Source organism: Ambystoma mexicanum, chromosome 7p (genome assembly GCF_040938575.1).
Source record: "Ambystoma mexicanum isolate Mex_15411 chromosome 7p, UKY_AmexF1_1, whole genome shotgun sequence".
Classification (NCBI taxonomy): Eukaryota; Metazoa; Chordata; class Amphibia; order Caudata; family Ambystomatidae; genus Ambystoma; species Ambystoma mexicanum.
In genome coordinates this window covers 50,410,487-50,423,198 of record NC_090939.1, presented here as the reverse complement: position 1 = coordinate 50,423,198, position 12,712 = coordinate 50,410,487, and the positions used below count along the sequence as shown (strand labels likewise).

General features: G+C 46.0%; 1 protein-coding gene across 3 annotated transcripts in view; it reads right to left on the bottom strand.

Moving 5' to 3' along the window:
* The window catches only part of SPAG17 (sperm associated antigen 17), a 1,712,709-nt gene extending 1,703,937 nt beyond the window's left edge, over nt 1-8,772 (bottom strand). For all 3 annotated transcript variants that reach the window (XM_069635754.1, XM_069635756.1, XM_069635755.1), the window contains exon 1: nt 8,579-8,772. In XM_069635754.1, coding sequence (XP_069491855.1) covers nt 8,579-8,680 — 102 coding nt within the window. In that variant the 5' untranslated portion in view covers nt 8,681-8,772. The remainder of the gene's footprint in view (nt 1-8,578) is intronic.
* Between the last annotated feature and the right edge of the window lie 3,940 nt (nt 8,773-12,712).

Here is a 12,712-nt window from a genome sequence, read left to right as displayed (position 1 = left end):
GTTTTAGGTTTCTGAGACCTACCGTTTTGTCCAATAATAATCCATATTTGTACGTTACTGTGGCCTCGATTCGCCTGTATTCATGTATTGGGTCATATTTTATGTATAGAGCTTCATGCCTGGCTCGTGATTCCTCCAGCTTCCAAGCGCTGTAAAAATAGGTGTCATTCCTACGAAATGTAATGATACGCAATTCATGAACCTCAGAAGGATGAAGGGCCGATTCAGATATCTGAACTTGGAAAGTGCAGGCTGGCACATGCATTGAGCTTTTAACTCGCTGAGCTATCCCATTTCAATACAGTATGCCGTTTAACAAAGCAATGCAACCTCCAAGCAACAAAGCTTTACCAAATGCCGTGGGGTGCGTGTTTGAGGAGAAATAGCTGCTAAGCTAGTTCAGCTGGTTCAGTCATCACTGCCGTTATCCACATGCAATCTGCGATGTGCCCCCTTTCATCGCATTCATTTCCCCGACAGGCCGCCTTCACCGAGTGGCGGCCTGTTGGGGAGCACTGCATACAGTTACTGCGCATGCGGTGACCGACCAGGAAGCGGTGGCTGCAGAGATGAGATGAGGAGGGGGAATGCAGAACGTGTAGGGGTGTGTGTGTGTGTGTGTGTGGGGTGCAAGTGTGTGGGTATGAGTGTTTTTAGAGATGGCAATGGCAGGGCGGGTCGGGAGTTTGGCGATGGCGGGGTGTCCAGACCAGCTATGGGGGGGGGGATTGCGAGTGTGGCCCCCATATTGCGGAAGGCCAGGGAAGGGGGTGCTCAGAAGGGAATGTTTCCTTACAGCATTGACACAGGTCTTCAGTGAACATGCCAGAGAAACATTGCATCCCTAATCAGCAGGTTTAATACTAGTAAACCTGCTCAACATTCTGTCCCTCTGAGGTCGACAAATGAGTATTCATTTGGGTTGCTGGATGATGTCATTAGAGCGTTTTACGTAAAGGACTTTTTCTGAAAGCGCCATCTAAAGTAACTGATTATTATAAATGCCTAAATGGTAGCATCAACAAATGCAAGGCCAGGCTCAGAATAACGCCTTGGTCTTAAATGATGTCTATATAAAGGGGTTCAACCTGCAACACAATCTCTGGTCCTTCAGGCAGGATACGTAATACAAAAACAAAAAGAGGACGAGTGGCTCAGGGTGACGCAACCAATTCGTTCAGTTAATACACATGCTAGTCAATAATTCACTAGATAAACATATATCTGTATGTGTGCGTTAACACACACACACACACACACACACACACACACACACACACACACACACACACACACACACACACACACACACACACACACACACACACACACACACACACACACACACACACACACACACACACACACACACACACACACACACACACACACACACACACTAACTGAACTAAGTGTTTGCGTCACCCTTAGCCGTAAATAAGTCTCGATTTAAGTGGGACTTCTGTGACTCTTATACAACTTCAGACATGCCTGTATAATAGTCAAATCCAAGGGTTTCGTTGGTTCTGCTGGGGAGTACATACAACGTTCCCAGCGTACAAGCTCCAAAAATCCCTTTGAAGGAGAAATAAAGCCATACAAAAAAGTAAACCCACCCACGTAGAACTCCCTTTGTAGGCCTAAAATGCACCGGCAACAGTCTTTCATTAGGCAATGTCCCACATGAGATGTAATCCATAATGTGCAAACCATACACCGGAGTATACACAAATATACATAACGAGTACAGCAACATTTAACACCAACTAGGAAATCAGTAGGGGCACTAATCACGATAGCAAACAAACATAGGCTTGACACTGATTGAATGAATAACACATAAAGCGGGCCTCCAAACAAACTCAGCCATTTCAGAAGCAGAAGGATCATCTTGAATTAACAGAAAATATCAGCCATGCCTTCACAAAAAAGCAGACACATACTGAGCCAGTAACTTCCAACTGTACAGCTGAATGCCGCACAGCGATTGGTCAAGACAGGTAGGCAAATACATTCTCAAGCCCTGAATTCCAGAAGAAAGCTCATGCAAAGGCAATACAGAAGTAACTGTCCCTTGCGCTGAGAGACAGACACTGCATACGGATTTGGGTTGGTTATGAAGCATCAGCCCAGCCCCGCTCCCAAACATGCGCACAAAAGAAATATAACTAATTATGTTCCAAGCCAGTGCATTGAAACTTAAAATAGTCAAGGCCACAATTTGGTTGGAATGAAACAATGAGCAGCGAAAAGCATATGTGTTATGGAAGTACGATTGAGGAGCCACACTGCCCCCTGTAGGAATAATCACTCTAAAGGAGACCCAACCACCAAGCTAGGAACCTTACGAGACACCATTGCCAATAGAATAAAATCAATCATGCAACGAAGTCCTTTCAACGAAATGTATGACAACACACTGTTTTGCCTGGAAATACATTCTTATTATTCCGATTTGCAAACATACAAACATATTATTGCAAAAGAGTGAAGTCTACGTACACCTTAGTTCCCCATTTCATAAGGTTTAAAACATTGTTAATGAGGTCATGCGCAAGCCACGAGAAAGAAAATAATAAAAAGGGAAGCGAGTAATGTTAGCAACGAGGAGTTGCAATGATACCTGTCGGTTGAACAGTTCATAATGGTGGCAACGGGAAGTTGGTGCCAACCGATGAAGTCTATGGGAAAGGATGTAAAGTTGTCTTTTTTGTTGCCACACTGCGCAACCCGATCAGGATTGATCAAAACCCATCAAGTCACTCAGTAAAAGGATACTCCACATGAAATAGCCAATCAAAAACTTAGTTTATACGCTACACAGTAAAAGGTTAACATCCAACAGCATTGTGGGAAGGAAGATGATCCCATTGCCGATTAATGAATAAACTGAAGTCATAGTATGGTCACAAGGGGACGAATAAGCCAATATGGCTAGGTATTGTATACATTCACCTATAGTGTAAATGACGTTGCCCAATCACAGGCTGGGGATTTGTGAATAGCCTGTTCCATTTGTTGTCACCTTACTTTTGATTCTCACTATGAATGCGGCCATTTTCTGATGCAATGTTGAATGTCTTGATTATTCCCCAGCCCGGGCTGTGGGTGTTAAACATTTTTCTCACATCTGGTGCATTCATTTTTGGCGCATTGGATACATTTTCATCATTTGGATTTGGGACTTGCTTTAGACTGCCTTACAACTGTCACAAGAGTGACCGCAATCCCATTGCAGGCGCTGCCGATATGGAGGCACACACAGTACATTTCTCTGTATAACTTTGATGCCAGGTTGCCGGCTGTGTTTCCGTTTCTCACATGCCAAAATAGATTGCCAAAAAAAAAAAAAAAAGGATACAATTGATGAAGCCCCCGTGACCCTTTTTAAATACACATCTGCTTCATTCCTCCTCTTGCTTTTTTACAAAGGCTTCAGAATGGAACCGAGTCAGAAAGTACGACCTATGGTAGATGTTTACCTTATAGAAGGGGAAGGCGACAACTGATGGGACACGGACCAATACATTCACCAGCCTGGAACCTACCTCATTTGCAAGGTGTGGATAAAACTGATTGAATGCGAGGTGGGGAAGGTTAGCCTCGGGGTCAACCCCAACCCCCATTTGAGCAGCCCCATCAAATTTGACCCATTGTGTCCAAAGCTCCCACATTTCCTGTGGCCACGTGGGAGAAGGCCACACAGCTCTGTGTTTGCATGGAATTGTGGGACTTGTAGTAATACTACATTTCTAAATGGGAAAAAACGATGAGTCCAGAATCCAAAGGGGCATGGGGTGGGAGGATTGGGTAGCCTTCACACGCACTGCCACGGGAAACTCATGAGCTTGGTGTGCCTGCTACTTTAGTGGTGTGCCAAGAACGTGGTGCGGTACATACTTAATACTAAACTCGATTTTGAGCAAGAAAAGTTCTCATTGCCAGGACGGACTTGTGTCGTTACTAAACAATGAGGGTACAGCACACCTGGCCCTTTGGAAAGCAGGCCTGGCTCATTGAGGCAAGGAGCTCCATTCATGCATTGCCTCTTACTGCCAGTGAAGGGGCACTCGTTTTCTCTGTGCAGTTAGCAAAGTAAAGTTTGCTTCGTTGCACTTACAATGAGATGCGTGAAGCCACAGCACCTGCTTCAAACCCACGCATAGCAGTGCATGAAGATGAACAATGGGAGGAAGGGGCAGCACCCTGCAGCATCTCCACTCCCATAAACCTCACAAACCCCAATTGAAAACTTCGACCAGTACTAGTTTTTTTGCCAACTGAACTTAGCGTGCCTGTACCTTATTATGAACAAAACACACCTACATGTTCCAAAACACAAAGTCCTGATGGCTGAAAAGCCACGACTGGCGGGTGACGACACATTTATGGCACCCGCGCAAATGCTCTCAGAGCCCACGGGATGCCTATACCTGCTCTCTGTTGATGGACACCTTAAAGAACTCTTTGTGTATATGTGTACTTAGAGGTGGGCAGCCAAGGTGGGCTTGAACCAAATGGCTGACTTGACACACATGGTTTGGGCCACTGGCCAACTAAAACGGTGCAGAGTGTTGCCTGCTACAGCTGGGGATTAAAATACTTACAGAGTGTCTCCTGGGGACTCACAATCCTCGCTGATGCCCGCAGTCAGAGAGCGCATTGGGCAAATGCAGGTGTGATGAAGTGGCCTTATTTGATATCAAGTCTATGTGAAAATAAGGATCTCATTAAGATAAACGAGCACAAAACTCTGCAGGTGAACCCAAGAAACAGAAGACCACACAATAAGCAGAGTAGTTGTTTTGAGAGGAGCAGCGAGTAGGAAAGGCAACTCAATAAAGCAGGTTAGTGAGTGCACCTGATTTATAGATGCCGCGCTTCACACACCGCGCTGTGTGATGCACAACACCGAAAAGCGAATTCCCCTTTTCACAAGGAGCCAGTGGAGTTATTGAAGTAAAGAGAGAGAGCATGAGCCAACCTTGGTGCTCCCAGAGCCAAGCGAGCTGCAGAATTTTGTAACATCTGTAGGCTCTGGCCTAGAAACTTGGGCTGACCAAAATAGAGTCCATTACAATAGTCCAGAGAGCCCATGATGGATGAAGTCACAACTGTAGAGCGAAGCTACACAAGAAGGAAAGGAAGAATCTTTTTTTAGGAGTTTCAATTTGTAGAAGCCAGAAGAACAGATTGATGAAATCTGATCTTCCCTGGAGCATGAGGGTAGGATTTTAATCCTGAGGCTTTAAACGGAAGCACTGGGAGCAGGGCACGAGCCCCAAGAATCAGGCTAGTACTCTGCATTAAATAAACCTCATTGGAATTAATAGAACCAAATGTCAGGATCTCCGTCTCCTGTCCATTTAGCTCCAAGAAATTTTTTGACATCCAATCTTCAAAGGCCGTCAGACAAGATTTCAATTTAGGGGGGGGGGGCAGAATTGGGTGCATCGAGGTGAAAAAGCAGCTGAGAATCATCAGCATATGTTAAGAAATACAAATTCGGTTTCTCCATGAGATCAGCAAGAGGACAGATATATAAATTAAAAAGAAGGGGGAGAAAGGGAAGATCCCTTGGGAACACCACAAGTCAGTGCTGTGAGTTAAGAACAGAAAGGAAAAAGTGATATTGTTTGATTACGATCTGTAAGAAAAGAAGGGAACCAGGATAATGAAGAACCGAACATGCCAGACAATTTCAAACAGCTAAGTAGGATGTCATCGCCAATAGTATCAAAGGCCGCAGAGAGGTCCAGGAGAATCAGTACTCCGGCCTCACCACTGTCCTGAAACAAGGCCATAACATCCAGAATAGAGATCGTAACAGACTCTGTAGCCATCATGGGTCTAAAACCAGATTGGAAAGGATGTAACAACTGGCGAATTTCTAGATGGCTTGAAAGTTGAGGAGTGACAATAACTTCCATAAGTTTCATCAGATTTATTCATGTAATAGCCGCAGCCCGCAGGCATCAGGGTGCACGAAATACAGTAGTCAACAATAACAGACCAAGGAAGAAGAGATATAGGCGGTAATAAGCAGCAAGCACTGGGTCCATGTGAGGTTTCTTTAAAAGCGGGGTAACCAGGGCGTGTTTTAAAGGAGTTGGGATTATTCCATTTGAAAAAGAATGATGTAGGGCCGCAGTGAATACACAGATTGCGTCAGAGGGTAATGCTTGAGTGATAAGAAGAGGAATCGAATCAATAGGGGATGCCGACTTAAGACTGCTCAAGGCATTCGAATAATCTGGTCAGTAAAAAGTTCAAAAAGAAATGGCTCTGGAGGGCATTTTGTTTAGTATGGAGATAAAGTGGGGGTAGAGGGCTAGCAATGAAAATAGATTCGCCGAATCCGACAAATTTTCTCCACAAAGTATGTACTAATGGAATTGCAGCAAGACTGGGAACACAATGGGTCAGCTATAGTGGCTAGGAGGGGGCTGCAAGTTCCTTAACAACTGGAAACTATTGGCAGTAGGAACAGGATGCAGATATAACCCATGACAAACCGGCCTAGCTGCACACATAAGCGACCTACAGGCCCAATGCAGCCAGAACCAAGCCTTGGTGTCCACCCACCAGACTGCACACATTCAAATGATATCAATACCACCACACCTAATGCTAGGATGCAGCTACCATCAGGCAATTATTTGCATCAGCCTGCACACATAACTGGTGCAGCCAAGCACCCTACACCTTATTCTCTCAAATGACCTGGACTATGGTCCCAGAGGGCGTTCAACCTACCAGCGCTTTGAGGTCATACTAATGATATATAGAGCACAATATAAATGACAAATAACATAACATAATCCGATTGGCATAACCTTTCGGATTTTGCTGGTTTAATTGTACTGTGACAGAACGACAAAGCCTGTCCTTAAGACAGTTTGGATGTAGGGTCCAGGTTAATATAAGCCATTTGCGTTCTGCTCGCTGGCAGGACTGTTTAAGCAATCTCAAATCAGCTGTGAACCAAGGGGCTAAAGGCCTACCACAGGTTGTAGTAGTGTTAATAGGGGCAAGTGTATCGGCCACCTCTGTCATAGCACAAAGTAAGGCAGTGCAAGAATCCAGATTGTTAGTCTCTACTAAACGAGAAGAACTAGTCATTAAGTAGTCAGCCACAGAGAAAGTATCCACCCTACCCGAATGGTGGCTAAAGTGTTGAATTTTAGTACGCGCAGCATGAGAAGGGGGGAAGACAGATAAGAACAAGAAGAAGCTGGTCAGATCAAAGGAGCACCAAGGGTTGAAAGCACCCGTAAGGGATTTATCTGAAAAAATTAAGTCTAACACGTTGCCCTTGCATTGAGTAGGCAGATGGCGACGCAAATGAAACTGTATGTCAGCCATTCAGGTGATCAAAAACCTAGCATAAATATCATTGGGATTGTTGACAAAAAGTTAAAAGCGCCCATCATGACAAGCTTTGAATAAGAAAGCACTAAATCTGACACAAAGTGAATTTACCAGAAAAACTAGCTAAGGGGTGAGGATGATAAACAAGCAAAATATGGATCGTATCATTCGATGTGATTTGTAGCGTAACTAAAAGGAGTTCACAAAGCAAGTTGTTTGCTAAAGTAATAGCATAGCTCTCAGCTCACCCGCTTTTGGTGGGTGTCACCCGCCTTGCAAAGGGCTGACTCACCCGCCAAGCCTCCTGCACGCCCATTAATTCCAATGGGCGTCTCACCCGCCAAAAACAAAATCGGGTGATTTCACCCGCCTTTGCGAGACAAATGGTTGAGAGTTATGTAATAGCCAGGTCTTTATGTCTGTGTGTTCAGTGTTGTTGTATGCCCCGGTTATCAGTCGTTCACCAATTAGGCTCGTGTTTGGCTCTTTGACACAAACCACACACCTAACTCAGTTCTACACATTAACTATCTGCCCCCCCATGCCCTCTTTATGTTTGTGTCTTTCAGTGGCGCATAGATACATACATGACAACCCTCCCGATTTAGGTGGGAGATTCCCAATTTTTCTGTGAAAAATACTTTCATTTTTCACGTTCTCCCGCCTAAAATAATTCTTTCCCCAATACATTCCTATGGGGAAATAGCTATCTCCCGATTTCTCCCTCCTTGGTGCGTCGGAATGTTGGCATGTATGTAGATAATTGCAAAGGGCCTCCAACTGTGACACATTGAGCCAGCCTGGCTTTTCACTTTGATTGTTAAAATGAGAGGGCCAGGCCCATGAGGGGAAATTAGAAGTCCAGCATGTAAATGAAAAGGCCAGGATCCAGGACTGGCTCAAGGTGGCAGCGATGCACAAAACCTCTCTTATTGGCTATGTAGGAATTGGTGCTGGTGCCGTGCAAGTCCCCTAAAATGTTCAAGACTTGGCTCTGCCTGTGTCTGATGCTGCCCTTTCTCAATGTCTACCTGTGGCCCTTGCTCACATGGCAGTCCTTTCTCAGTGTCAACCTGTGCCCTTTGCCCACATGGCAGTCCTTTCTCAGTGTCTATGGCCCTCCCTGTCGTCTTGAACTACAGGTCCCGGCTAGTCCGTCCTCTAGGTCTAGGGACTGTCCCGGTTTCTGTAAAGTCGTCCTTCTTACCTCGTCGAACGGGGCCGTCAGCAGCCCGGCCTCCCAGGTTTTGGAGGCTGCCGCGGGCGCCGCTATGGAGGAGGCACCGCTCTTCTGTCGCTTGGGGGGCATGGTGGGCCCGCTGTCGCTGCGTCCAGTGAAGAACCTCCGTCCGCGCTACCGTGGAGGACGCCGAAGTGTAACCACGGCAACAGACCATGCCAACGAGAGGCACCGCCCCCTCAACCTTATGACCCGCCCATCAGTTCTATAGCCGAGCTCCTTGGACGTTCAGTCCGCCTATTATCCCCGACCCAGCCCCTACGGCTAAGGGCCAGCCCCCACGCTCGGTGATACGTCCATGTAAACGTCCATTAGCTATTTGAACCCTTCCTATTGGATCCTATGGCCGCCCATCACCCTTATGCCTGCCCTACTTGGTCTACAGCCACCTATCAGATGCGTGATCACGCCTCTGCCCGTCCCTCAGCTGTATTTTGCATCTAGGGCCACGCCTCCTTTGCGCTGCAGGTCAGTAGTACACACACCGCAGCGACGGGAACACCATGTAACGTTGGTAGCATGCGTGGAGATCACAGTGGCGTCGCTGGAGTATTTTGGAGTTCAATGACGTATAAAACAATACACAATAAGACCACTCTTTTCTGCCTGTGCCTTCATGCTGCATTCTTTACACTTCTAGGCGGCCAGAGTCTGATTATATTGTGCACTCACCTTTGAAGTGTTTTAGTGATTTATACATAGAAATATAACAGAGCTGATCTGCACGTGACAGGTTCTATTTCTTTCCTGGCCTCTTTTACACAGGGAACGCCGAGAATAAAGGGAGAACATGCAAGAAACACGACGTCTATCATGCATTTACAAATAAACTTTAAAACACTCAAATATTGGAAGCAATTCTCTATCAATCACTATGGATCAGAGTGCATGTAGTGGGGAGAAAATGATTATCACTGATGTGTGTGAAGCATAAGTGTCCCTGCGCTGGTGCTCTTATGAGTGAGAACATTGTTAGCAGGCACACGACCTTAACTGCTGTGAATGCACATCATGCAATGGCAGTCCAGTGTGGGACAGCACAGGTGTGTTAATAATAGCGTGTGATGCTAGCCCAGTCACCACTGTAGCGGTTTAGGGAAGGGTAAATGACTTCTTTTTTCCAGGTCCATAGGTCAGGCAAACTGGATAGAGATGGGTCAGTCTTTCTTTCATGCGAGTGCCGAGATAGGGAATGGCAAAAAAAAGGATAGTTTGTAATGTTTCACCGCCATGAGGATAGGACACACCTTTGGAAAAAGAGAGAAGCATTTTAGTGTGCTAGGTAAACTTGTTTTATCGAGACACGAGAGAGAGAATGATATAGATGCGAGGTTTTGTTGAAAAATGACGAAGAGCCACGAGGTTTGTTTCTTTATTGGCGCTTGGAAAATGGTTTTACCCGTAACATGCCGTGCTAGAAAGAGATGGAAGAAAGGATTATTGAAAAGCATGTATGATTGAAGACATAAGTAGAAAATAAAAGCACCTTCAAAACACAATGGTACAAGCAGTGGTGATGCAGAGTGAACACACATACACACGCCCTTATATATCGCAACAAGCCACGGTTGCCATAATACAACAACGTCGTACCCAGTCCTTCTGGCAGTGAGTCTGCCATGTCATAACTCACATAACCTGCCACCAAAGTCCTGTCGGGGCCTCTATCTATTCCATCAGAGTATGTAGGGGGGTCCCTCGCCACCTGGCGCAGTGAGCCCCAGGATCCTACACAATAGTTAAACTAGTCCTGGGAAATAAACAGGTTCTCCCTTGCCTGAAAACCAAACTGCTTACATGAGTCACTAGTGCCCTCCCGTGGAGGAATCTCACCGTCAAATCATGTCATACTTTCTTATGTCACTGGTCAAGTCACTTGTCATTCGTTGGTTCTTAGCAACGGCTCCTTCCCGGTCACACAATCGCTGGTAACTGAAATGTTTCTCACCACAATCGGGGCAGGCTGTCTCGCATCCTGGAAGTCCTGAAAGTTATCTCCCTGTCACCCAGGCCACATCTACCTGTGGAAAAATGAAAACAGTAACACATGGCCTGTGGCTGGCTCCATAATGACAAGGTATGTTATGTTATGTTAAGAGAATTTCTAAAGCGCACGGCCACCCGAAGGTATCATGGCGCTGGACAGAAGAGGTACAAAGCCACAGCCAATGCATCCCGTCACCTAAAATGCACAAGGGGGCTGTCGGGACCTTGCCAGTAAGGAGAGAGCTGTTCATTATATGTCTGACTTGGGTCGGGTGATGGGCTGAATACTTGACTATTGGACATTGGTTGCCTGAGTAACCTGAGCGCCCAGCTGAGTTCATCCCCCGATTAAAGGAATCCACAGTTAGCGCTTCATAGGAAGCTAGTAGCGGGGGCTCCTCTTCTAAATTGGACAAGCTGCCAGTGCTCATTTGCCTGCATCGGTAGCAATGTCACAGTGGATTCTAATGATCTGATTGAAAAATCAGAGGGCCACGTAGGGACCGCTCCTTCCTTTCCTTGCAGCTGAATCGACCCGGCATCAAACCTGCCCAGACTCACACAAGGCGGTCTGGGAAGCCTGTATAGAATTCTCCTCCATTTATTGGCTCACCCACGGCATAGGCTGTTGCTTTATGATGCCTTTGAATTGTGGCGACATTATAGAAAAGGCAATGTTTTTTTCATAGGTCACTTCAAAGCTTACATTTGTCGCCAAAACGAGGCCTGCGTATCAATTTCGTGTTTTGACAAACAGAGGAAGCGTTAATCGTTGACTTGCAAGCCATGAAAACGGCATCCTACATCAAGCGGGAATTGGCTGCTCTTGCCTAACCTACCCTCCAGACCCATTTCGTTTAGAGGTTACTGGTCCTTTGGCAGATCCAAAACCTAAGAGCATTCTGGAATCCATCACTAGGATTTCCGGCACACATATATCCCTCCTCCCGCCAAAACTATTAACCCTTTCACCAGTACTTAGTCCGTTTACAATGTTCATGCCTGGCTACCTTGCCATATGACGACAGTAATTACTATAAGGTCAGTTACTTTGACGTAATTATTTCGAATAATATATGTATTTGTGGGTTAAGGGGTAAAAAGGATGTGGGGAGGAGTTTGGGTTAGATGCAGCAATAAAGGGGGAAAAAAACAATTGAAGTAACATTTTGCAGTAATTGCTTCGCAAGGGACACTCCACCTCAGTTAATATATTAGCTCTTACTATCATAATTCAACAGGCTTGGAAGGTTCGGAGACACCCAATGTAAGTGGCATTTGTTGACTACAGTGCTGCATTTGACACTGTTGACTGTGAAAGGCTGTGGGGGAAGCTGCAAAATTGAGGGATCCGCATAGGCCGACTGAAAATGATTATGAAGTTGCATGAGGGGACAAATGTCGAAGTGCGGCTGGAGAGCAATGGTGGTACATCTTGCTGGATCAAACAACACTGGTTCTCAAACAGGGCTGTACACTGGCCCCACTGCTATTTAATCTGTATTTATCTGACAGGGGGTGAGCACTAACCAATTCCAGATGTTTACCACCTCGTTTGGGTAATCAAGAAGTTCAGTGGTTCGGCTATGCCGAAGATATTGATATCCTGAACCTTACACCATGTGCCTTACAACTTGCACTGGATAACCTCCTCTCCTTCTCTGAAGTTAATTCCCTAGGAATATACACCAAAAAAATTAAAAACATGGGCCCTCATTACAACACTGGCAGTAACCAATGGCACTATTAGCACCATGGTTGCTGCCGGTGTTGTAACAAGTCCGCCAATGTTCAATGGGGAATTACCACCCCATTCCAAGGTTGGCGGGGCGGTAATTCCCCATTGAACATTGGCCCTTCCCCATTCCCATTTTTGCCCCATAGGGCTCAATGGGGCTGGGGAAGGCGCTAGTTACGGTACCGCAAATTGCAGTACCGCAATTACCTCGAAGGTCCCTTTGCGGGTCCCTACTTTAACGGCTGGTCCAGACCAGCCATTCAGGTCGGGTCCCGCAAAGGGACCTCACAAACTAGGCGCTAAGGGGTTAACAGCGCTGCAGCCTTTTATGGCGCCGTTAACCCCTTAGTGCCAGGGTCGTAATGACCCCCATGGCC